Below are 23,604 nucleotides of genomic sequence, written 5' to 3'. Positions count from 1 at the left end.
CTCAAAAAAACATTACTTCGTTTGTATTTCGTTATTTTCCGTATGCTTGTCTCAGTAAAATTTGAAAAAAAAAGTAGCTTTTGTGACTTACCATTCAAAGTAAGACTAGAGAAATGCGTGGTGGCGTTAAGGAACTCTTGCAGGGTCGCCGAGGGGGCGGAAGGGAGGGAGGGCGCGCGGGGGGAAGGCGGTGGCGGCGACAACGCTGAACCCGGGGAGACGGAACCTGATGAACATGGAGTGGATCCTCCACAGTATGTCCTGGAAATAATTAAAGTTGTTCATCCTACCCATGACCATGCTGAGGCATTTCTCGCCCAACATATTGGCATCACAATGCAGCGCGGAAATGCAGCCAGCCTTATAGGCACTCTTCCCCAAGACAAGACATCGGTACGAGTATATGGGTAGTTAGGTTATTTTTAGGATAGTTTTTACTTGAATGGTACCTTCAAAACAAACACACCAACCTGCTAACATTACTAAAACAAAAATTTGTGTGTTTAAATTTTAGGATAAAACGGCTTGTTAGATATGGAAGACATTTGTTAATGTATCCAGATGTTGGAAATAAGCCATAGGCTACTTTTAATTTCAATATTTCCACAGGACCGGGATGTTAGGAATTACGGATGCAAAATCCCAAAGACTGAATTTAGCAGCGTGACTAAAATTCTTGTGACTGTGTTTCCGTTGTGCTAATAAACGTGGGGGGATAATGACGTTTAACTGAGCAGTCGGAACGCTCGAATCACCCTGGTTCATAAAATGTATGTTAATTATTGGTGATTCGAAATACCTAACTAACTAAACTCTCGAACTACGCGAATGAATGGATAATTGGCAACGGAAAAACATATTATAGACCTGAGAACAAACATTCTTATTCATTTATTAAATCTGCCCCGTCCGGATCAAAATCAGGACCTCATTGTTTCATAGACAGGTTTTCCGTTCAGGCTATCCGATCGTCACAATAAGATCATGTAAAACTAATTTTAAGCGAACCTGTAAGTATTATCGCAGAATTCGAAGCTGAAGTCACTGCTGAAGGTGGTGGTGTCATCGAGTAATGGCACCATGAGGGTGTCCTCACCATTGCCGCCGCTGTTGTCGAGACCACATCCGGAGAGGAGGGATGAGCTCTCGTTCTACGTGAAAAGCATAATTAAACACAATTTAGAGTATACGTTTTTAAAATAGGTAAAACTGTTTTAATTCTGGCGTTACTTTACGGAGGTTCTCCTAGAAATAAAACGAAATAATTTATCTGCATCTCCACGAAGAAATACATGGAGAAATGATTGATTTAAGTAAATGTATGGGTTCTTATATGTATGTATATTACTATTGGTTATCATTACTTTCGCTCTTGTTCAAAAAAAATCTACTTAAATTTTAGTGAAAGTTATCTAACCGAATTAGTCTACAATATTCAGAAATAAAATCTCGACTAAACGACGATAATACGTGATATTATTATTTTTTAAAGTTCAAAATTTTCATAAATTTAAGCTTGATTAAGTCGTTCCCCAACGTCGCAGACACTTTCACTGTCCCTCGTTTTCGGCACTGTCATAGGTCGATACGTCCATGCATTTTACAGATAATGTACAAAATCATCCATTTCTGGCGCCACGTGTAGCAGAGCTAGTTTGATGGTGCAAAATACAGATAAAGTGTTTACTTCAGATACTGTTTTATGTTATAGTTTTGGGTAAAACAAACCTTTATCCTCTCTGGCATGGCCGCTATGATCTGCTCAGCCAAAGTGAACACTCGGTCATCCTGCTCCCCTGAAAGTTTGTTGTTAAGTGGTATCTCACAGGACACTTACAAACATACCAACTGTCAATATGCATCCAATCAGATATTGACTTCCATATCCTTTTGAATTTACAACTAATTTGAATACAGTGATATTTAGAAAATTTATAACAGATTACACAATAATTATAAGCTCTGAAAGAAGACAATTTGACAGCTGGTCATGATCATGAAGGTCTTTATTATCTACACATCGATTACGTACATCAATATTTAACCACCAAGCGAAAGTCGATCAAAATATACTCAATATTTTATCGAACATATGCCTATCGCCTGGAGGTAAGTGCTAGAGCATTAACGACATGTTTTTTGAACTGCCAAGTACCTTTTCACTAGCTGTATAAAATGAAAAGTCATCGTCATCATCAAAATAAACATGTTTGTGAAAAAGATACTTGTTAACTTTAATCTTACTAATTCGCTATGAATTCAGTTTGTGAATTTCCTTGGTAAGAGTGCTTGTGTATTTCGTAATATCAGATCGGCTTAAATTTAGAAAATAAACATGATCATGTGAATATCGGTGCTAGATAAGTCCAATCGTGAAATAGTGAAATGTGAATTGACTGTGCTTGAAAACAGAAACTCACCTGCACCTAGGAATGATGAAGATAAAATTTTCGTGATACTACACATAAAAAGCATGTATATCTGATATTGACGCATGCAAGCAATAGAGCCACCATGCAGTGTAAAATGTACGTTATTCTTCTCCTTGTAGCATGTGTGTATATTTTTAGCAACGTTGACATCAAATTTACTGTAGATGTTGGAGACTTACGGGGAATTGCCAATCGATTTGAATGTGTCAAAAAAGTACAGTGGATTGTGGTTGACCGATACGATCCATTGAAAGCGACATCCATTCACAACATCAAGCAAGATAAACCGAACTTTATTTTTATTACAGCAACAGTTTACCAAAATGGTGATATTAAAGTCGGTTTAGCTTGAATAGTTTACTACGAACACCAACACAGGGGAGCTCCGCTCAATATTGGATACAAAAATACAGAAGAAACTACAAAAACTACCAACGTACAACGTAAGTGACCTTGAGGACTTGACTGGCGATAGACAGAGGGGCAGAGATAAAGAGATAACATTGGTTAGAAGAAGATCGAGCTGCCAAAGTGGCGATGCACACTACGTACAGTTCACAACATCGAAAGGACGAGCGGAGGGTGCTGCTACTTGAAATGGTATAGAACAGTCCTGTTTTAAATTGAAAATTATAATTCGATCAATTCCGTTTCACGGTGCTTTATTTTGATCCCCAATCAAGGAAACCAATTTCAATTCAAATGGTTTTTGATTAAGATTACTTGCCGAATGATTTGATCCGAGAGAATGTTTTATATATAGTCTTGGAACTGTTTAAAAACCTTTACTCCACAATCATTAAAATGGATGATCTTTTGCGTCTGCTTTGGTTGTCAGGTCAAACTATTTTATGCGACCAAGTTCAACATAACAACAAGTTTATCTTTTTTGTCAACATTGAGTGTAGCATTTTCATCCGGACTCCGCCTACGCGTTTTTCATGCAGCCAATCCTGTCCAGTATATTTCTCTTTTGGCCAATCAACGACACGTCTATACCGTTTCTCAGCGAACTGACCTGCGGTGGGTGGTGGTGGCGACGCTGACGACGCGTCGGAGAGTGCCTCGACGTCTATGAGCGGACTCGCGGCCCGTTGGGTAGCGGTCTCGCCTGGACAACCGGGCGGTGGTAAGGGTAGGATCCTTCTCATTGACAACCCTAAGTCATATTTCTAATTCTGGTTTCATCGTTAGAATCCGTTTAGTTATTCTGGTTCGATTTTTGATAAGTAGGTCTAAACTTTTCCGTCAGTTTTTGTTACTGTTATCAAAAAATCATTCCCATTGGTACAGTCCAGTGGAATTTTTATAAGCGCAAACATAGCATTTTGAAGGTTTTTTGTTGATTTGCTTTCAAGATTATGTATGATATTGCTTTCTTTTTTCGCATTGTGTTTAACAGCCATATTTTTTTCTTTAACCTTATTTGTTACTATAACAGACTTGAAAAATGTATTTATTTAGCGTAAAATTGACCAAATATACTTATTTTGAAACTAAGAAATGTAACTTAGTCGTTATTTGTTTATTTTTATTAAAAGTTCATTACAACAATAACGAGATTGTTCTTCAAATTAATCATAAATAAGAGTCACGATGAGAAGGATCCTACTTGCTAATCGACCGAAAACGTCCAACCGCTCAAACCATAACTCTGAACGCATTGCAGCAAACAAAACTCGAAATCGAAAAGTTTTGTTGTAAATAAATAATCACCAGCAAATGAAAACTAAACCGACTATGAAGTGAGGCCTAAACAGTGGGTGTTCACTTACAAAGAGCCAAGTCCATTCGGCGACCGATCTTGGAATCCAGGAGACTGTCTTCGGAATTGTCGGAGTCCAGTGGCAATGACATGCTACGCTCCCATCTGAAACACGTTGTAAATACTTTTCTTTGTTTGTCGTTTCTGTGCAATTTCTAAAAATAAATTATCGGCTATATTTTTAACTGATTCAGTATCAAAATCAGTAATTCTCAAAATTCGGTTACATAATGTTATATCGGTTTCATTTTACATTTACTGCAAGTTATGTTGTCCAAGCAATATTGCTACTCATTGGCATGATGCCTTCAAACATTGCGATCGGTAGCGAGATCATTTCATTTTCTTCTTTTTTTTTTAGTCTTGTCAGCACAATAAGGCTCATATCAACCACTGTTAAACAGCAATCCTTTAATTGTATGTCACAAAAATAGTCTATCTTTACTTGTCATTAACAAAAAAGTGTAGCAATTAGCCTTTGTAAAGTATTCAAGTGCCATATATTTTAAAACTGGTGAACTAATAGTTGACATTACTTTTAATTTTATTCAATTTGGTAATACTGAAAGTTAGTTCGTTCTTTCCTGGCCTTATAGTCATAATGCGAATGAATAGCAGAGTATCATCCCTTACCTGGCATTTGACTTGCTATCAGGCTTATCAATAGCCGAGCTTGATCTGAAAGCATCAGCCATGTTGATGCCGCTGTCAATGGAGGGTCGTTTCACAAGATTGCTCTCCAGACTTCCCGCTCTGCCTTTCTGTGATAAACTGGAAAATAGAAACGAACAATTAAAATCTGGTCGTGGATCTTTTAAAATTGAAGGAACATCAACACGAGAAAAAGAACGGAAAAGATTAAATTTGATACCTTCGGACGATAAAGTAAAGCCCAGTTTAGACCTGCAAAAAAAATCGTGCAAGTTGCATTACATTGCGGCGCTCGATTGAACACTTCATACTCTTAAGCTTTACGGCCTCGCAATGTATTGCAACTTGCATATTTTTTCTTGTAAGTCTAAACTGGGCTTTATAAGAGATTCTGAGTACGAGGCTGGCATGTTCTTTGACGCCGAGGCTTGTATAGTGCTTTTCTCAAACATGCACTAAATAAAAACTCCTAGAAATCAATGTTTTATTTGTAAGACAACTAAAATTGTACTAGACTCAAATTATAACTGCCATCTATATGTGTTTATTTCATTCTAACATGATTTAAAACGTTCAAATAATCCCAACAAAATCAAATAGCTATAAAAAACATGTACATATAAAGGACTGCAAAAATAAAAAATCACGCTTCTAAACGAAACTTTTGAAACAATAGAACTTATTTGCAAAATGGCTAAAGCCCAAGTCCAGTCAATAAAAAAAAATGAAACTTGTCAATTTTCCCGCCAAAACTTTTTTTTTATTGTGTTTGTTGTTTGGCTTTTAGGGCCATTATACGCGAACTGCAGCCCATTAATACTGCAGAAGCTGCTGCAGCGACATTAATACTTTATTAAAATAAAATTGTAATTTCACGTAAAAAGCGTTGGTAATATTTATGAATTTACATATAGAGTATTCATAGTCCTGTGAATTTATTTAGTAACTAATAAATTAACCATAGAAATTCAGATTATTAATTTCAAGTCGTGTATCGCGTGTGTGCCGTGGCCTTTATCGTGGATATTTGACGTTTTGCCTGCAACAGTAGGTATATTTTGAAACCTGTTTTAAGGAACACAACATAAACATTACATAGCATGATAAGAATAAGAATAAGAATAGTTTATTTGTTTTGTTTGAAAAAAGGATATTTTGTATTGTATTGTGTAAGTTGTTAATAAACAGTCCATCATTGGATTATGACAATGTTCTTACCTACATGGTAAAAACGTTTTATTTCGTCCTACTGTGACACCGAAATCTGTAAACTAGTATAATACTAGTTAATGAGCATTATAAGGAATATAAGACAGTGATAGGTCCTGGCAGGGTGCATTGCATCTTGCATCTACATACATATAGGGAGATGTTTTTATAAGTTTTATTTTGTATCATACTTTTGTTTTATGTATTTTCCCCATCCCGGCGCCCATGATGACAACAGTGATTCAAACTTCAAATCTCTGTATCATTGGGGTTTTGCAGCTAAGTTCAATTCCGATCTAGTACCCATTAGCTTTTAAACTTTTACTTAGCCTTAGTTCTAACACATCTATACCGAATTTAAAGTCAGTCAGCAAAGTAATGGCTACATTTGGATTACTATTTGGGAACGCGCTTTTTTTGTGTCCCGTAGTATACTCATACTCATACTCATACTCTTTTATTGGTAATATCATTATTACATGTCATTTTGTTAAATTAATCTAATATATACCCTAATATATACTCGGCAGCTGTATCGACTGGACAAGTGCAGAAAACCAAAACCATAACACATGGTGCAAAAATCAACGGTGGTGAAATAAAAAGAAACAAAACACCAGCCACAGTGTTGTTTCACGTTTGTTCTCTGTGGCTTACCTATCAGGTCTCAAGAACACTCCATCCCTGGTCGGCGGGTGTATCCTATCCAAGAGTGTTGCCAGCCGGGAGTGTCCAGCACGTCGCGCTGATGCCGCAGCTTGTCGCGCCCCGGCCTCGCACAGCGTCCCCGCGCTCCAGCGGGCCAGGACTATGGCAGTCTCTACGTGCCCTGCTGCGCTGGCTACCATCTGAAAGGCATAAATAAATAAAAAATAAATAAATATTTGATTGTATAGTCATTAAACAATAATCTTAAATTCCAACTCCTTAACTAGCTAAACCTGTGTCTGAGCGGATTAAACTCGCATTAAAAAGTTTGTACTACCGTATAATTTGTCATTATTAATAGCTAAAACAAAAAACTAATCTTTCTACTCCAGAAAAAAAAAACTTTTTTGTTGGGGTCCAGTCCAAGAAAATTCTCTTTTTTTATTTCGTTGTTGTTAATATAAAATTAAGTTCTTTTAGTTTAAATTGAATGCCCAGTTCAACAAACAAATCTTAAATAAACTAAACTTTAATAGACCTTAATGAATAAGGAGGTTTTTACTTGTATAGAAGTTATACCAAGTGAAATCCATATTCAGCTAACACGAGTTACAATTGCAATAGCTCACCAAAGGGGTACAGTTGTCGCAGTCCCTTGCTCCTAAATTGACTTCCTTCTCTAGCGCCAAGCTGGTATCATCCTGCTTCCATCTCAACAGGACAGTGGTCAACTTGGTGAACCCCAGGGCAGCTGACAAGTGGAGGATGGTGGAACCTTCCTCCCCTGGTTCTGTGGTGAAGCCCTCAGAGTTACCAGCGGACCTGGTGCTGAGGTTGCGGCAGAAGGAAACTAAACGCTCTTCAAACTTCGGATTGGAGTATAATTGGACGTCTTCTATCTGAAAAGTGTACATTTTTTTTTAATTTCGAAGCACGGTGATAAATTTTGACGACCGGATGGCTAAGTGGTTAGAGAACCTGACTACGAAGTTTGAGGTCCTGGGTTCGAATCCCGGCCGGGGCAGATATTTGTGTGAATAACACGAATGTTTGTTCTCGGGTCTTGGATGTTTAATATGTATTTAAGTATGTATTTATCTATATAAGTATGTTTATCCGTTGCCTAGTATCCATAGTACAAGCTTTGCTTAGTTTGGGACTAGGTCAATTGGTGTCAAATGTCCCATGATATTTATTTATTTATTTATTTAAATTTCGGCTGGTTTATATACTGTAAATTTATATAAATAGCCTTTTACTATTTTAATTTTAACTAAATAACAATGAACTGAAAATGAAATGAAATGAATTTTCTTTACAATCAAATCATTTCATTTAATTATTTATCAATAGTCTGATCTGCTTGAAATTTGTTTCACTTATGTAAATATTTAATGACAATTCAATAGTAAAATTGTCAACAAAAAGGATGTTAATGAAGTTGGACTCGCGCATCGAGGGTTCCATACAAATGTATCTACAGGTATCTCTGTACACAATGTAGGGTCTTTCGAGATGTTTACTGACATCGCCAGGCAGACATAAAAATTAAGATTTTTCAAACTTTTACAGACAAACGTATTTTTTATTGGTTGTGTTATTGGAGATCATTTGGAGATACACCTTTTTTAATGATTGTATGTTTTGACTGCATTAACTTAGAAGTTTGATTTTTACTGGTTCTGCTTCAAGGGGTACCAAACCTGAGTACTTATTTAATTTAAACTGAGATTGATAACGCTACGCATTCCTGAGAAAAATATAGCCGGATAACACAATGATCCAATAAGGGTTCCGTTTTTTTTCTTATGATGGACGGAACCCAAAAAAAGAAAAAAGTTATTATTAACTACCCACAGAATAAGATGTCTATTTACCAAAGTTCTCAACTTCGGTAAAACTATTAATTAATTTAAAATAACTGTCCTACCTGATTGCTGTCCTCCATTGGTTCAATCTTGATCTGCAGCCGCCCATGCAACCGTTGCAGCCGCTGCAGCAACGAGAACCGTCTGAAATCCAAGGACGGAAGTGGCGCAGACGCCGGCGATGGCGCCGCCGTCGGACCAGCCTTGTATTCGAAGACCACCGTGTCGGATACCACTCGGCCGCCTCGAGCGACTTGGAGCGCGGCCAGGCCTGCTTCGTGAGCTGGAATCATTGGAATGTATTGCCAGTTGGTTAAAACAAGGAATTCATAGTGTCACATAATGATGCCAGATTTATAATATCAACTGCTACAAGATGTAGCACACAGCGCCATCTGTCTACTTTCAACCAAGCTAATAGAGGTCTCATCGACCGAGAGAACTATTGGCTTCTCTTTTAGTTCGGAGTTGTGTGGATAGATGGCGCATTCGGGGATGGTGCCCCTCGACACTGCTTTGCCAAAATAAAGGATGGCGATTTGTGATCTGTAGACTCTTGTAACGACTAGAACCAATAAACGAATCATTTGCAAAATTATATATGTTTTTATCCCACCGCAACACAAGAAAAGGGAGTCAGTGAGTCAGTCAAGGAAGAAATTAATGGGGATCGATAGATCTATCGGGATCGGTGAGCCTAACCGGAGAATGCAGTTCCGGTTTTCCAGCATATGGCTGAAGCTGACTTGAATTTATGTGCGAAATTACATTTGAGATTTACCGTGAGCATTGTGGTGAAGGAAAACATCAGTAGGAATATTGCAACACACCTGCAAGGAAACTCAATGGTGTATGTAAAGTTTCCAATCCGAACTGAGCCTTATAATTTTAAGAAGACGCCTGTGTAAACTTTGTTGTAACTCGTGAATAATTTCTTATTATTTTTAAATTATTTATTTTTAAATTCAAGAGTACCAAGAAAATCAAGCAAAAACATCTAAAGTGTCAAATAAAATTGACAACTATCGACAAAAACAGCAAAACAGCCAAAACGTATTTACCTACCTGGACAATAGCATCTCAACAGTCCATTTTGCACCAAGATGGACGGCACAGGGAAGTTGTCAAACAGCACGGTGTACTGGTCAGACGTGTCCGTCCAGGGTCCAGCAACCAAGACCTTCACGCCACCTTCGGGGTACGCCCACTCGGGGCAGTAGTCCGTGATGCTGAGGGCACCCTCACTGCCGCACTCTACTTGCATCTTCTCGTTTGTTTCTTCTGTCGGTGGAGATTTTCCTCGTATCGGCTGGAAATGGGAAAAATATTATAATGTTTTTCTTGTTGTCCAGGTCCTGTGAAAATTTGATAAGTTTCCAGGATAAAATAGTGATTTGGGAGGCTTAGGTAAGCAGGAATCAGTAATTGATAATGAATCGTTCACAATTATATTTAAACCCCCACACCTTTAATTGCAGATAGTGCCCATGCACTTAGTAAAAAAACCGCATTCAAATCGGTTCACCCGTTTAAGAGCTACGGTGCCACAGACTAGCACACATAACGATCAAACTTATAACACCCCTCTTTATGCATCGGAGGTTAATAAAATAAACAACGTTAATCTCACTAATACTGGTACGATGGTTACAGTAGTCTAAACTATCAGAATCTGGTAGGATAGGTCCTACTCACATTACCTGAATCACCTGTATGGCCTATGTTACTCTATGATAAATATGTACTCGTATCTATTGTACAGGTGAAACAAATTGCTTTGATATTTAAATTATAAAGAGTATGCATTTATTGCATCAAGGATTATCTTGCTACTCCGAAACCGGCGGGTTGAAGATATTGGCTTTAGTACAAATTTTACAGGTATACGTTAATCATGATCATGAGTATAATTTTTTTTTTCAAGTTTTGCATTTGTGTAGATGAATGCCCACAACGTTAGATTATTTTTCATAAGGATTTACTTACCAAATGATGAGTCGATATCGTGCTAGGGTCTAGTACTTCCAATTCAGGAAAATCTAACATATCAAAAGCGTCCAAATTCACAAACACATTATCGTCCACAACGTGTGTTGGTGACGCCACAGCTTCACAGCTTTCTATGAAGTCCATAGTATCAATACCAGATACCATTACATTAGCGGTTTCGGTTACACGCACTCCGCTTCTATCTAGTTCACACGTAGGCATATTGGCTGATAGGGTTTTTTGAATATCTTCATGTGACAATTCTAATGTTTCATCAAAAAATGCGCTCGACGGTCCTAAATGCCCGTCTGTGCCGAGCAATACTAACGTATCATCACAGTTGTCAGTAAGTATTTTACTTTCTAATCTCTCCACTAGGTCCGGGTACCGCGAAGGCGTAGCAGGAGCACTCGCAATCATCTGATTCCTGCTCCGAGGTTCCATTTTAATTTTCCTATCGAAAATTTCTACATTCACTTTCTCCTCTACAGGCGGTTCTACTTCGAAAGTCGACGACTCAGTATTCCTTATGCACGACGAAGGCTGGCTGTCGGGGACTTCTCGTTTCAATACAAAAGTTGGTTTATACTGATGCCGATACCTATCCCTTGGCTCTTCACAGACGAATGACGTCACTGATAATGGAGAGACCAGGGATGAGTGCTGCTGATTGTTATTGCCTGCCCCATTCAATATAAGAAGTCCCCCTCCTCCTTGTATTTGCCCTAATGAAAGTAGAAGTGGTGAAGCGCTATGCGTGGGTTGAGTTGATCTGTGCTCTCTGGTATATTGTCTAGGTGGGTGGGACATAGGTCTTGTTGAGGGTCCAGTGGTGGATGATACATGATGATCGGAAGCTGGTGCTTTCGCTGACTGGATCCTACGTAGCGGATGGGCGCAGGTTCTCGAGTCTTGGCAGGTGGAGTCAGGACAGCCGCATTCTAATTGTCTCGCTAAAGCTGCCGCTCTTGCAGCCCGCTGTTTCTCCATCAGTTGCCCCACGATGGCTTCAACCGTCTCGGTTGTCTGAAACATTTTTCCCTAATATTTCATTATAAATATAGTGTCTGGGACTAATATAGTTCATTTAGGCAGAGTTATATACTTACTGTGATTTCCAATTCGCTGTTGATGTCCGGTTCATCTTCGCTGAAAACTGAAAAGTTAAAATTTGGTTAGATTATGAAAGTCAGTGGCAATATGACAAGAACCTTCACAAGAAAGGGCTATAGCGGCCACCTAAAGGCTTAACTATAACGTTGTATAACTATCTGCTGATGTATTTTCTTTACCACCCTACTCCTGCATTCTCAGTTAATTCATTAGAAAAAAATATTATTTGATTAGTTTACGAATCTTAGTGCTAAGAGGATTCATTAGAAACCAGTACCTTCTGGATACTCATTTTAGACTTATATTGTTTTGCAACTGTCTCTTTTTACTCTTGGTTAAAACACTTCTATTTTCTAAATCATGCAGTTTAAAAATTGAAAATTTGATAACTTTACGAAAATAAATGCTAACTACGATGACAGAAGACGTAATGTGAAGCCGGTAGTTTTGTAAGTTTATTTAAGTATGCTTTGTTTCGGAGCTGATTCAGTAAAAATATTATCGGAATATTGATTGCACCGAGAACAGTGCTTTAATATCTTAACAGTGCAAACATGTTTAACATTAACAGACCCCAATCATAACGTGAATTAATACTGCGGCCAAACAAATTTAACGAAATAATCATCGGTATTTATGAGAGTCTGGATTAACGCCGTATAATGAAATTCAATTTCATCCCCGAACATAAATATTCAACAATGTCGAAAATTTTCCGTAAAGGGAAACTTGTGCCGTTTTACATTTATGGAGTTTTTGAAGTGAAGAAATTTTCGTGATTATGTTATCTGTCATGGTTATTTAAATGTATGGTGATTAGGTTAAGAAGCATCGTCTGGTTGTTTTGCACCCTCTAAAGACTCATGGCGCTGTTAAATTGTTTGTCTCGAATAAAAAAGTCACTAAAAGTAAGTAATGGCGAGAGCATTACATCTTATGTCGGCTTAATAGCTGTGGTGAATAAGTCTTGTAAACAACTTGGAAAAATATTATAACAATAATAATAGAATGGAGGTTATTTTTGTAATGAAACTTTTATTGTGAAAACAAATTACCAACTTGGTACCTACTTTTTTCTTTGTGTGGCGATAGTTGTAAAAAACAATACTTACACAGTTATCTGACAGACTTCAAGTTAGATCTATGGTCTGTGGTTGATTAAACGTTTTATTTAGTGGTTCTTTCATAGATTTTTTAACCTCAGACCCTCTGTATTCAGCTCAAATACTGGCTGCAATATTCTGAATAGTTTTGTTGGTGCCATAAACCAGGATTTAACACAATATCCCATTTAAAAGGGATGATATCCACACCTTGTCATTGGAAACATCCTTAATATGTCACTAACATTTAACTATTTTAACCTATATTTGACAAATAAATTATTTACATTATTTGTATTTGTATTTGTATTTGTAACATACCCAATACCACCATGGACTTATCACCATTATCATCATAAGCCGTGGAACGTCATAATTTAGACATAGGCCTTCAATAGCTCCGGTTGGAAGTGACCTGGAATAGCTCTCTTCATAGTTTGCTGAGCAACTCTGAGGGCTATTAGTGAAGCACTAACTATAACAGATGATACTTACACATAGGCTTGAGTTGGCTGACGAGTTCATCCTTCGTCCACTCTTTCTTATCCGCCCAGAGCGCCAAAGACGGCGCCACTGTCGCCAACTTATTGTCATCAGGGTACGGCACATTCAGATAATGAACCAAAACGATGTCAGGATTCTGCAAGGCAAAGTTCTATATTCAATCGTGTTGCTACTGCCAAGTGCAATATTGTTGGTATTGTTGTGTTGTGGGGGGCAGCAAAGCGAATGGCCATCGATTTGGTATTTTACGAGAAGCGTGTTGTAGCGTTTTATGAGTTGGATGTATTATTGGCTATTAAATGGTTGTGGCATAAAGTTTATGTTCGTAATGTGGTGTGATCAACGAGCTATAACCAAGCGAGACCAAAACATGCGGAAATATGCGTGAAGCTAATTCGTTCTTTTTTCAAATTGCAATGCAATATTCTAAAGTTAAGGGGCTTTGAAATTTTTAAATTGGTTAAAAACGAATAGCTTGCTTTTTAAATTAAAAAAGGGTATGTTAATTCTCCAATTCACATTCTCCAATTTGCATCAACCCCTACGGAGTTAAACCTGTGGGGTTTACTCGTATCTATGTTGATAGGAGCTCTTGTATGTGTACAAAAATTTAATTTAGGTTCAGCTAAAAGCAAATGTATCAAAAATGCGTCAAATCAAAATATCGTAAAAAGTTTTTATTATAATAGGCTAGATTCCTCAAATTATATAATTAATTAGTCCGTTAGTTAGATTTTCAAAAAATATCGGACGCGTATATATTTTTTGTCAATAAACCTCTTTCGGGCAATCGGGTAAAACAATCAAAAAATATGCCCGTTAAAGTTACACGTAACGTCACTCCTTAGTACACTTTTTACTAAGAATGGACGTCGCAATCTCCCATTCTCGAATTTTGACGCGATTATCTTTATCATTTTTTGTTTGATTGAGAAATAAAAAAAATACGGTGTCCTAATAATTGACGGACTAAAAAGATTATTATTTTGTTTACCCAAGATCCAACTCAATTGTGCATGTAGAGCGACACCTACAAAACCAGATTAAAGTACATCTATAATCAGGCATGTACAACAGTACGAGATCCTCATGGAAATTTTGGCTAAGCACTTCGAATTTATGCCACGGACATGTCCAGTCCAATAAGTAGTCCTTCCTTAATTTGGCATTTTACTGTTCTTAATCAAGCTCAAATTACGCTTTCTTAATCAAACTCAACACTAAACGCCGGCCATTCCTTCCTCACATCATCCGGACATTCGCTCAATTCCTTAATTACTCAAGTCTCCTAAAATTAAACACCCGCGCTCCAAGCCTAGTGACATGTGAAAATTTACTGCAAGAATTCCCCATTCGTTACTAAAGAGAATGTGGATAACGAGTGAAGATCGTTCTCGTAAAAACCCCACGACTCCCACTGCGAGAAATAAAACGGCGCAACTGCTTCAAAATTGCACGTTAAAGCGTCAACATACGCCCTTTTAGTTTCAGAGTAACTCCACTCAGAAGGGCGTAAAACAAGTGCCCGAGAAGAGGTACTAAATCGACTCACACGCAGTTAAACTAAAATAAAGTAATACACAATATTTTAATTTTCAACGCGGACTGTAAAACGTAGTATGCCGTAATAACTATCCATTTGTCTTCAAAATGGCGGCAATAAACATGGCGGACATTATTTATGTAATGGTCGGCGCAGGGTTGCCACTCGGCACGTGTGTTTTATCGTTGTTTTTGTGGTTTTTCATTAACCAGTATGAGAATAATGTTAACACAGTATTGCGTTGGTTTATGAGGTGGAGATTTTTAAAATACTTAGTTACGCTTGTGTTGTTGTTTCTGCTGTTGAATGTGCCGTTAAGTGTGGATATTTAATTTGCTGTCGTGTAATTAATGTTCTCGGTAGATAATAAATTTGTTCAAGCACCTTTTACATCGGTACTGTACCACCTAAAATGTATGTAAACCATTTCATTATAGAAAGGATTTAATTAGTGTTTAGTTTCAATCTTATAAAAATATGTCTGGGAGCGGCAACCCTAGTCGTAATGCACTTTTTACGTCGAGATGTCAAAGTTCGCAACCCTAACAATGGGCATCGACAAAATGTAGATTATCTCGCGACTAGACAATTTTTTGTGACTATTTTAGCTTCTTCAGTAGGAACTTATAAATATCATCATTTCAGCTGAAAGACGTCCACTGCATAGGCCTCCCCAAAGGCTCTCCACTCAGACCGGGTCTTGTGCTTTCTGCATCCAACACGATTCCGTGATCTTAACCAGGTCATCGCTTCATCTTGTTAGAGGCCTACCGACAGCTCGTCTCCCGGTCAGCGGACACCATTCGAGAACCTTCTGACCCCATCAGCCATTGCTCGCAGGACTTATAAATATATTCATAAATAATTGTTTATAAATTTATAATAAAAACGATGTCTTGTTCTAATTTAATTTTGAAGCCAAACTGATCGGGATTCTCTTTTAAGTCAATGCACTTTTGGCAGAGTGGTGTGGTCGTCGGACGAGAGATCAGTAGTGAACCTTCACAACGACTTTTTTGGGAAATACCGCAGAGCTGGAGTTCCGAGTTCGAAGTCTCTCACATTCTCGACTCTCACATTAGGTCCCTTCGTCATCTTTTACCGCATAAAGAAACTACAAAATAAAAATATGCATGAAAAATGCAAAAGGCTATTCTTGATCAGACATCGTATCAATATGCATTCGATCACATTTACTAAGTAAATGTGTCTCGTCTATTTATAAGAGATTGAACATGGATCCAAACTATATTCGTTTTAGATCTTTTGTATTATCCTTTATCTGACACCGTTGTACAAAAATTGTTTGTTTGAATATTTAGTTAGCTGTAGTTTTTCTATAATTATAGAAATTTATTACAATAGACGATTCCAATTTAATAACTCGTACGTGTTTGCATTATTGTCGTATTTTTTTTTTGGTAAGAAAATGGGTTTGCGTACTGCCAATAAAGTGTGATTACTAAAGACTGAATAAAATAGTAGATATTTAATCTAATTGTGTTTTGTATTCGCACCTCAATAAAGAGGCTTAAAAAAAAGTTAAACATTTATTGCAAAATACATCTTGTAATTACAAACCACAAATCACTTAAGTATAATAGTTTCCTATTATTTGTGATATGTTTATAAGCATAATTTGTGTTTTGTTACCCTAGAATACACCAGTTACACCTAAATACTTATTTGGTACAGCCTTTATTACAAAAAAAAATAAACAAACCCAAACTACTTATTTCAAAAATATCACTTCAAAAGAACAATTCGAAACTACAACGAAACTACAATCTATTATGAAATATTTGTTACACAGAAAATTCTAAGAATGTGCAACACAAACCAAACACTTGCAAGAACTAATCAAATAACCAATTAGAGAACTGCTCGGTGCATTATAAAATTACATTTGGAAATACCAACAGCCAAAATGTCGTTTGGTAATAGAATATATGATTGCGCTTCGGTGGTAGTAACAGGTGTCGACCGACATACGAGTATCGTAACTGGAGTAAATAGTGCAACAATTTTAAACGTGTGTGAGTTTATTTTTGGTTCCGTACCCATATGTGGGGATCCTATTAATAAGCCTACGCTGCCTTTCTATATGTACCTTCAATTCGTCAGTCTGAGATCTGATTGATGCTTAGATTAGCTGTAAATACTGTCGGTCAATTGACTATCGTATTATATACTCATAGGTAAATGCTACTAACTAACCCGTAAACTTTTCCTTGAAATTTTTCCTTCTAACATTTCACTAAAACCCAAAAGCATTCATCTCGAAAATTGAAATAAATCCGCAACCATCAAGTTAACGACGTTCGGTAACTCCCACATATTTCACAACCGAGATGTTTTACAAATATTGAACTGAGAAATTTGTAGCCCAATAAATTTTATACGCTCACATCAAAGGCGGGCAACTCGGGGAATTCAGGTTTCGATCTACCGCGGCATGACGTGATAACTGAAAACTTTGAAATTCTGAGACTGCCCGGGAGATCTTTGGATGCTGGCAATATTTCAGGCTTTGAACGTTTGCCTGTCTGGCTTTACGTGATGTTTCGCGAACATTATGTTTGCGTTTAAAAGTTTGTTACAAGATACCAATTAGCTATAGAAATGTTTGGTGACGCGAATCTAGGTCAAAATTGAAAGTAATATTTTAAAAAAATGCATAAACAACAGTTAAATTATATATATTTACACACAACTATTCCAAACTTAAAATAAATAAAACAAAAAGAACTAAAACAAATTATTTAAAGTTTCATGCATGCTAATATAAAGTTGGGTAAGCCAGATGCGTATTTGTGAGAGGCTAGACTGCTATGTGATATAAAGGATTATGTAAAAAGATCCTCAATCGAGACTACATCACTCACAGTGGAGACTATACCTGACAGCTATAGCTGACTACAGTGTGTGGCCCAGAACCGGGGATAATATTAAAAACAGAGGTTCTATAGGTCACTGGTAATTGGATCATCATGGTCCCACTTAATTAAAATTAAAACTTAAGTTTTTTTTTTCTAACAAACTTAATCGTAAATTCTATGTACGCCATCCTAGAACCTAACTTACTTCGCCTGTCACACTACAAATATCAAACATTTTGCTTTATATTGCTTCTTCGAATAAACTTTAAAGCGTAAAAAAAGAAAACGAATTATTTTTTAAAGTCGCTGAACTAATTTTCTTCAGTTTGACGAGTACGATCTATGTTTTAATTATTTGCCCGTGTTACAGGCCACACCCGGCTTAATATCTGACAGCTTTACTCGTTATTGTCACATTTTATTTTGTTATTTCATAATAACAAACTGTCTTCTGCTGTTGTAATTTCAGTTAATTTTATTTGCAATGAATTTTTAATGTACTTAAGTAAAAATTTCAAAATGTGTCGTCAAAAATAAGCTTAAATAAATTTTCATGAATGAAATTAAAAACAGCGTGGAGCAAACTAAAGTCCCTTTAAATTTTAAAATTAACACTTATTCCCAAGTAATAAAGTTTTTTAGAGGGACGTTTAGCTTGTTCCTTAAACAAGCATGTATCTAGGTCATACCTGTAACAACCAATAACATCTTCTATGGAATGTGGGTAATATTGCTGAATGCACGTAGCAGCCGTATATGCACTGAAACAAGAAATATATCAATTAAAATGACTATTAAAATAAAAACGTGAAACTGATCCGATTTGATTTCGGTTTTTTGTTTTGCTAGATTAAATCAGTTACTTAGATGATTTATTGGAGGATTTCTTTCTAGTTGGCTGTTAATGAAATAGACACAACAAACTGAAGCAAAATAGAGAACTGATTTCTTCACTAAAGCTATGCATCTTTAATTAACAAAGTGAGGAAAAAAAATCATAGTCATAGTAAAAGTTAACCATAATTTTGTAATTTTATAACTGTAAATAAACGATAATCTGGACCATCATCAACCACCATAAATCACCTAACATCTATCCGCTCAGATTACTTTTTCCACGTTCCCATTTCGTCTATATTCTCATCTCGTCCACATTCTCCAATCGTCCACATACTAATCCATGAGTCAGTAATTTTTTTTTTATTTATTCCCCTTCAACGTGAAGTCCGAACGTTTCCTATTCACCTACATTGCACCAATGCAATCAGCATAGCTTACGCTTTATCAAAAACTAGACATCGGAGCCGAGCCGACCGGAGTTGGCACCTGAAGTAACCGAGTTACCCGGAAAGCCTTTTCGACTAAGCGACTGTTTGAAATACAAGACGTAGCGGGTTTCGCTTTAAATGCACTTTTACCAATTTTGCGTCAGTCTTTTTAAAAGATCTTGGTCTACAAAAGATTTTTTTTAAATGAGCACGAGATAATAATTAATTTCATGATAATTTTTTTATTAACCATTATATTTAAATAACTTCTATTTGATTTTCAATAAATTTATCACAACAAAACAGGCACTGCACCTTACTTTGGCGGAATATGGGAGACGACAATCAGTATTGTTTATTCCCCACGCTTGAGCGTTATTCGATTTTACCAAACTTTCTTTAGAGACATTAATCTACAACGAAAAGGATACAGGCTCCTCAGCTAAATATTTAAAAATGAGGTTAAGAGAAATCATCAAAGTTCGACAATATACATTATCAATTTCATATTATTTATACAATACAATACAATACAATTACTCTTTGTTGTACACCAGAAATAGTAAGCGATACAGAAAAACAGGTAAGTACACAGAGAAAATTACAAGGTAAGCAATAGGCGGCCTTATCGCTTAAGAGCGATCTCTTCCAGGCAACCTTTATTTATTACATTTATCCACGTCTAGAACCGTAAATTTCTATTCAATTCTATCTTTTGTAGTAATCATCATCATCATCAGCCGGAAGAAGTCCACTGCTGAACAAAGGCCACCCCCTTAGAACGCCACAATGAACGACAACTCGCCACTTGCATCTACCGGTTTCCCGCAACTCTCACGATGTCGTCAGTTCACCTGGTGGGAGGCCTGTCAACGCTTCGTCTTCCGGTTCGTGGTCGCCACTCGAGGACTTTTCTCCCCCAACGGTTATCTGTTCTTCGAGCGATGTGGCCCGCCCATTGTCATTTCAACTTGCATGTTTTTCCAGCTGTCGTGACTTTAGTTCTTCGACGAATTTCCGTATTCCGGATTCTACCGCGTAAAGAAACTCCAAGCATAGCTCTCTCCATAGTTCGTTGCGTGACTCTGAGCTCTCTCTCTCTCTTAGTAGTAATATCCTTTTTTTTCAGCAGTGGTACTCCTAATTATGGAGGCCTCTGTGAAGCAACAGTAAAAATTGTTTAAACCACACGCTTAGGTGCTGTCCGGTCGCATATCCGTCATGTTTTATTCAGCGTCGTCGGCGTGAGTCTCTCGAGGCTCGTGCGATCACTTGTAGGTTCGATGCCCACACGTGATGCATTTCGGATGGTAGTTGAAAATGTTGCTTTTGGTAGATGCTGTGTTGGTCTTAAGCGTCTTAAGTGTTTTTATAGTTATGGTATGTGTATTTATGCACACGATAAAGACATCTGTTTGTAAATGGGTGACGACCAAAAAGTTGAACACCTTAACGCAGGTAGTTAAAATAACTATTATTTTTTTCAATTGTGACACGAAAATTATCAATACAAATATATGATAAATTTTCGAGTCTCAACCTGTGTTGAGGTGTACAACTTTTTGGTCTTCACCCAAATGGCATTGTTTTCCTATTTTGATTTAAACATTTCAGGCTGCACTTTTTTGCAGATCAGAGGCGAGCTGATGCGCTTGCAATCGTAATTGCATTCATCCTCTTTTTATGCCATTGTCATACCATATGTTATAATTAAATAGAAATCGTATTTGCTATTACGATTGCACCCTCGTTAGGCACTAAGTCAAAAAGCTAAGATAAGTTTTAATGAATAAATCAGACATATACATGTTACTGATCAAATTTTAATACGGTGTCTAATTCAACTTAACTATTGTTTGTAAACTACACAACAAAATAAATAATGTTTCAATTTATAGCCGATTAATGTTATTAAAGACAACAACTCTTAAACTCCAGGGATTTGGCATACCAATTTTCTTACATTTAAATTTATCTGATTCAAATTGGTGTCAATATTATGTTAACCAATAATTTATTGAATCAGGCGTTACTTTGCGGAGGTCCATATCAATGAACTGAAACGATTATACTTTGCTCACCCGCTATCTTAAAATAATAATAATTTCAAGACTCAGGTCGAATAAACTAATCATTTAATTAAAAAAAATAAATATATATTTTTAGTATCTTTGAAACAATTGAATCGTCAATGAAGTTGCCTCACTGTTACCACAAAAAACTTTACGGTAAACACATTCTAACAGCTCATTAAAGTTGTCAGTTTATTGATGGTTTCAAAGAACCTATTTCAGTCTACAGTAATCTTAGCAAAGCAATACTCTGACCTTTTTAAGAAGCTTCACATTCCATTTCTTCCCAGCCATTACGTCTGACGTATGTGGAGACTTAAGGCGAGAACGCTTCGCAGGTGTGAAGCTGATTCAATAAATAAAACTCAGTATGGCGTGTCGAATTTACGTTACAAGTATAGTGTACAATTTTTAAGGTAATTGCTTTCAATATTTTTTGAAGCAAAACTTTCATACTGACGAATGGCCAATCGTTATCAATTAAGACGTCTGCATATTTTTAAAATCGAAGTTTGACCACCGATCACTTTGAATATCGACCAATGTAATGTATAAGACATTAAAATTTTATTCAATCACAATTCAAAATTTTAGAAAATTTTACTTTTGTCAAAATCGTTACAGACTTTTCAGAAATGTCAAAGTCCATAGACCTCCAGTTGCTTTGGTTGGAAGTGGCCTGCCTTCAACATGAACCCGTGGCTTTAACCCCGTTCATCTCGTTGGTGGATTTACTCTGCGCTTGCGGATTCGCGGTCTCCATTCGAGAACTTCTATGTGCTTTTATGTGTTATTGTATTTTTCTACAACATTAACATTTCAAATTACAAAAAAAATTAGCACCGTATTGATTAAAGTGATCCAAGTATAGTTGGCCTAGCTTAATCGAAACGAGCACTCAGGTCTAAATGGGGTGACCACGCCGCCGGGTCGTATTCTCGCGGCCATTCCGGCCAATAACCGGCTTTGCAGTGGGGTTTGGGGGGCAGCATATCCGATCATTCGCGTGGACAAAGCACAAGCACAAGCGATTTAAGTATTTACTAGTCGCTATTGCTTTCGATTTCATCTGTGAAGAATTCTGTCATCGCGCGCCCGCGGGAACTATTTATATATATACACACACACACACAAACATCACGCCTGTATTCCCAAATGGGATATTCAGAGTACACGAAACGTTACCGCTTCGGAGCCACCTTTAGCAATTGAAGGTTTTAAGTTTGACAAAAACGGTACAATATTTATAAATAACTGTGTTTATTTGTTGCCTGGTACCCTAGTACAAGATGTGCTCAGTTTGAGACTTCTTTAATTCAATTTGTCCAATGATATTACCGCAATATACATATTTATTGTGTATCCATGAATGAAATTTTCGTCGTTACACACTGATCAAAGAAAATAAATCTATACCTTTTGAGAAACATAAGCGTCTCGCGTTTTTATCACATGTGACGTTTCTATTTCATAATAGTACTGTTAATATGGACAGAGTATCTCACCACCCTTACATCGTTATCGGTCCATTTGACCGAAAATCAAATATTTACCAGTGCTAATAGCCCACCCGCTGACTTCCATCACATGCGTCCTTTACAGCAATCCGCCACCAAGCGCGACCAGCGATGCGGCGAGGGAATTATACGTATTATGTCCATTGCTTCATGGAGATGCTCATGGGAGAGCAGGTAATTGACAACGCACGTAATGTACTATAAATTATAACGATACTACTTGGACAGTGTAAGACGCGGTTCTAATTGGCCATCCCTCGCGCGTACGATTCGAGCGTCAAAATAAACTGTTAACATGATGATGTAATCAAAAATACTAAACTTATAAATTTAAACGAGCAAATCTTGTACATCTATTAAAATTTGTTTATTTAGTGGATATCGAAACTGACTCTAACAATTTCGATGACTAATTTCATTAATTGGCTGCCCGAGGTTTTCATCGATTTTTGACAAGTTTTTAATCGTATCTCCTACTTTTGCACTACAGATAGAATTATAAGTCAAACGGCTATCGGTTCTCCAATATTTTATCTCCATTTTTGTCTACCGGATTTAAAATAAATGAATACTTAATTTTGTATGATTTTTATAAACATTGTCTGAAAAAAATACTTATTTCGTATCTCTATTGATGTGAAAGATCTAACATATACGAAATCTATATTTTTGGGTTCGTCTTTGACGTCTCTAAAAACTGGTCGAGGTTTTCATTTGAAACTAATTAACACAAAAGTTAGGGCCAGAAAACCAGTTTTTTGACCTAAAACTGTTCAACTTTGATACCAAATATCTCGAAAACAATGATCTTTGAAGTAAATATGGGATACTATATTGCTTAAAGCCGTTGTTGTTAATATAATAAGCTACAAAAAACATTAGAAAACTAAGGAATTCAGATCGAAGGTCATTGGGGCATGGGATCCCCTTAAACGATGAATGCTTGTAGGTATGTTTAGTGTTGAAAGAAGTCCGAGCAAATCTCGACCGCCCAGGGTGCTATTTGCTTAACGTCACAATTTTACTAAAATACAAATTGACTA

At 36.8% G+C, this 23,604-nt stretch overlaps 1 protein-coding gene across 5 annotated transcripts in view; it reads right to left on the bottom strand.

The window, feature by feature from the left end:
- Camta (Calmodulin-binding transcription activator) overlaps nucleotides 1–23,604 on the bottom strand; it is a 176,028-nt gene that overhangs the window by 20,097 nt on the left and 132,327 nt on the right. For 2 of the 5 annotated variants that reach the window (XM_074100862.1, XM_074100865.1), the window contains exons 6-19: nucleotides 18,394–18,465; nucleotides 13,274–13,433; nucleotides 11,672–11,718; nucleotides 10,560–11,603; nucleotides 9,639–9,882; nucleotides 8,636–8,856; nucleotides 7,335–7,604; nucleotides 6,715–6,905; nucleotides 4,831–4,968; nucleotides 4,208–4,302; nucleotides 3,451–3,543; nucleotides 1,729–1,796; nucleotides 1,009–1,151; nucleotides 92–261 (exon numbers count right to left, since the gene is read on the bottom strand). In XM_074100862.1, the coding sequence (XP_073956963.1) occupies nucleotides 92–261; nucleotides 1,009–1,151; nucleotides 1,729–1,796; nucleotides 3,451–3,543; nucleotides 4,208–4,302; nucleotides 4,831–4,968; nucleotides 6,715–6,905; nucleotides 7,335–7,604; nucleotides 8,636–8,856; nucleotides 9,639–9,882; nucleotides 10,560–11,603; nucleotides 11,672–11,718; nucleotides 13,274–13,433; nucleotides 18,394–18,465 (2,956 nt within the window). The remainder of the gene's footprint in view (nucleotides 1–91; nucleotides 262–1,008; nucleotides 1,152–1,728; nucleotides 1,797–3,450; nucleotides 3,544–4,207; nucleotides 4,303–4,830; nucleotides 4,969–6,714; nucleotides 6,906–7,334; nucleotides 7,605–8,635; nucleotides 8,857–9,638; nucleotides 9,883–10,559; nucleotides 11,604–11,671; nucleotides 11,719–13,273; nucleotides 13,434–18,393; nucleotides 18,466–23,604) is intronic. The other 3 variants (XM_074100863.1, XM_074100866.1, XM_074100867.1) reach the window with 3 other exon arrangements.

Source organism: Choristoneura fumiferana, chromosome 17 (genome assembly GCF_025370935.1).
Source record: "Choristoneura fumiferana chromosome 17, NRCan_CFum_1, whole genome shotgun sequence".
Lineage (NCBI taxonomy): Eukaryota > Metazoa > Arthropoda > Insecta > Lepidoptera > Tortricidae > Choristoneura > Choristoneura fumiferana.
Note: the sequence above shows the minus strand (reverse complement) of the source record. Positions and strands in the feature narration are given on the sequence as shown.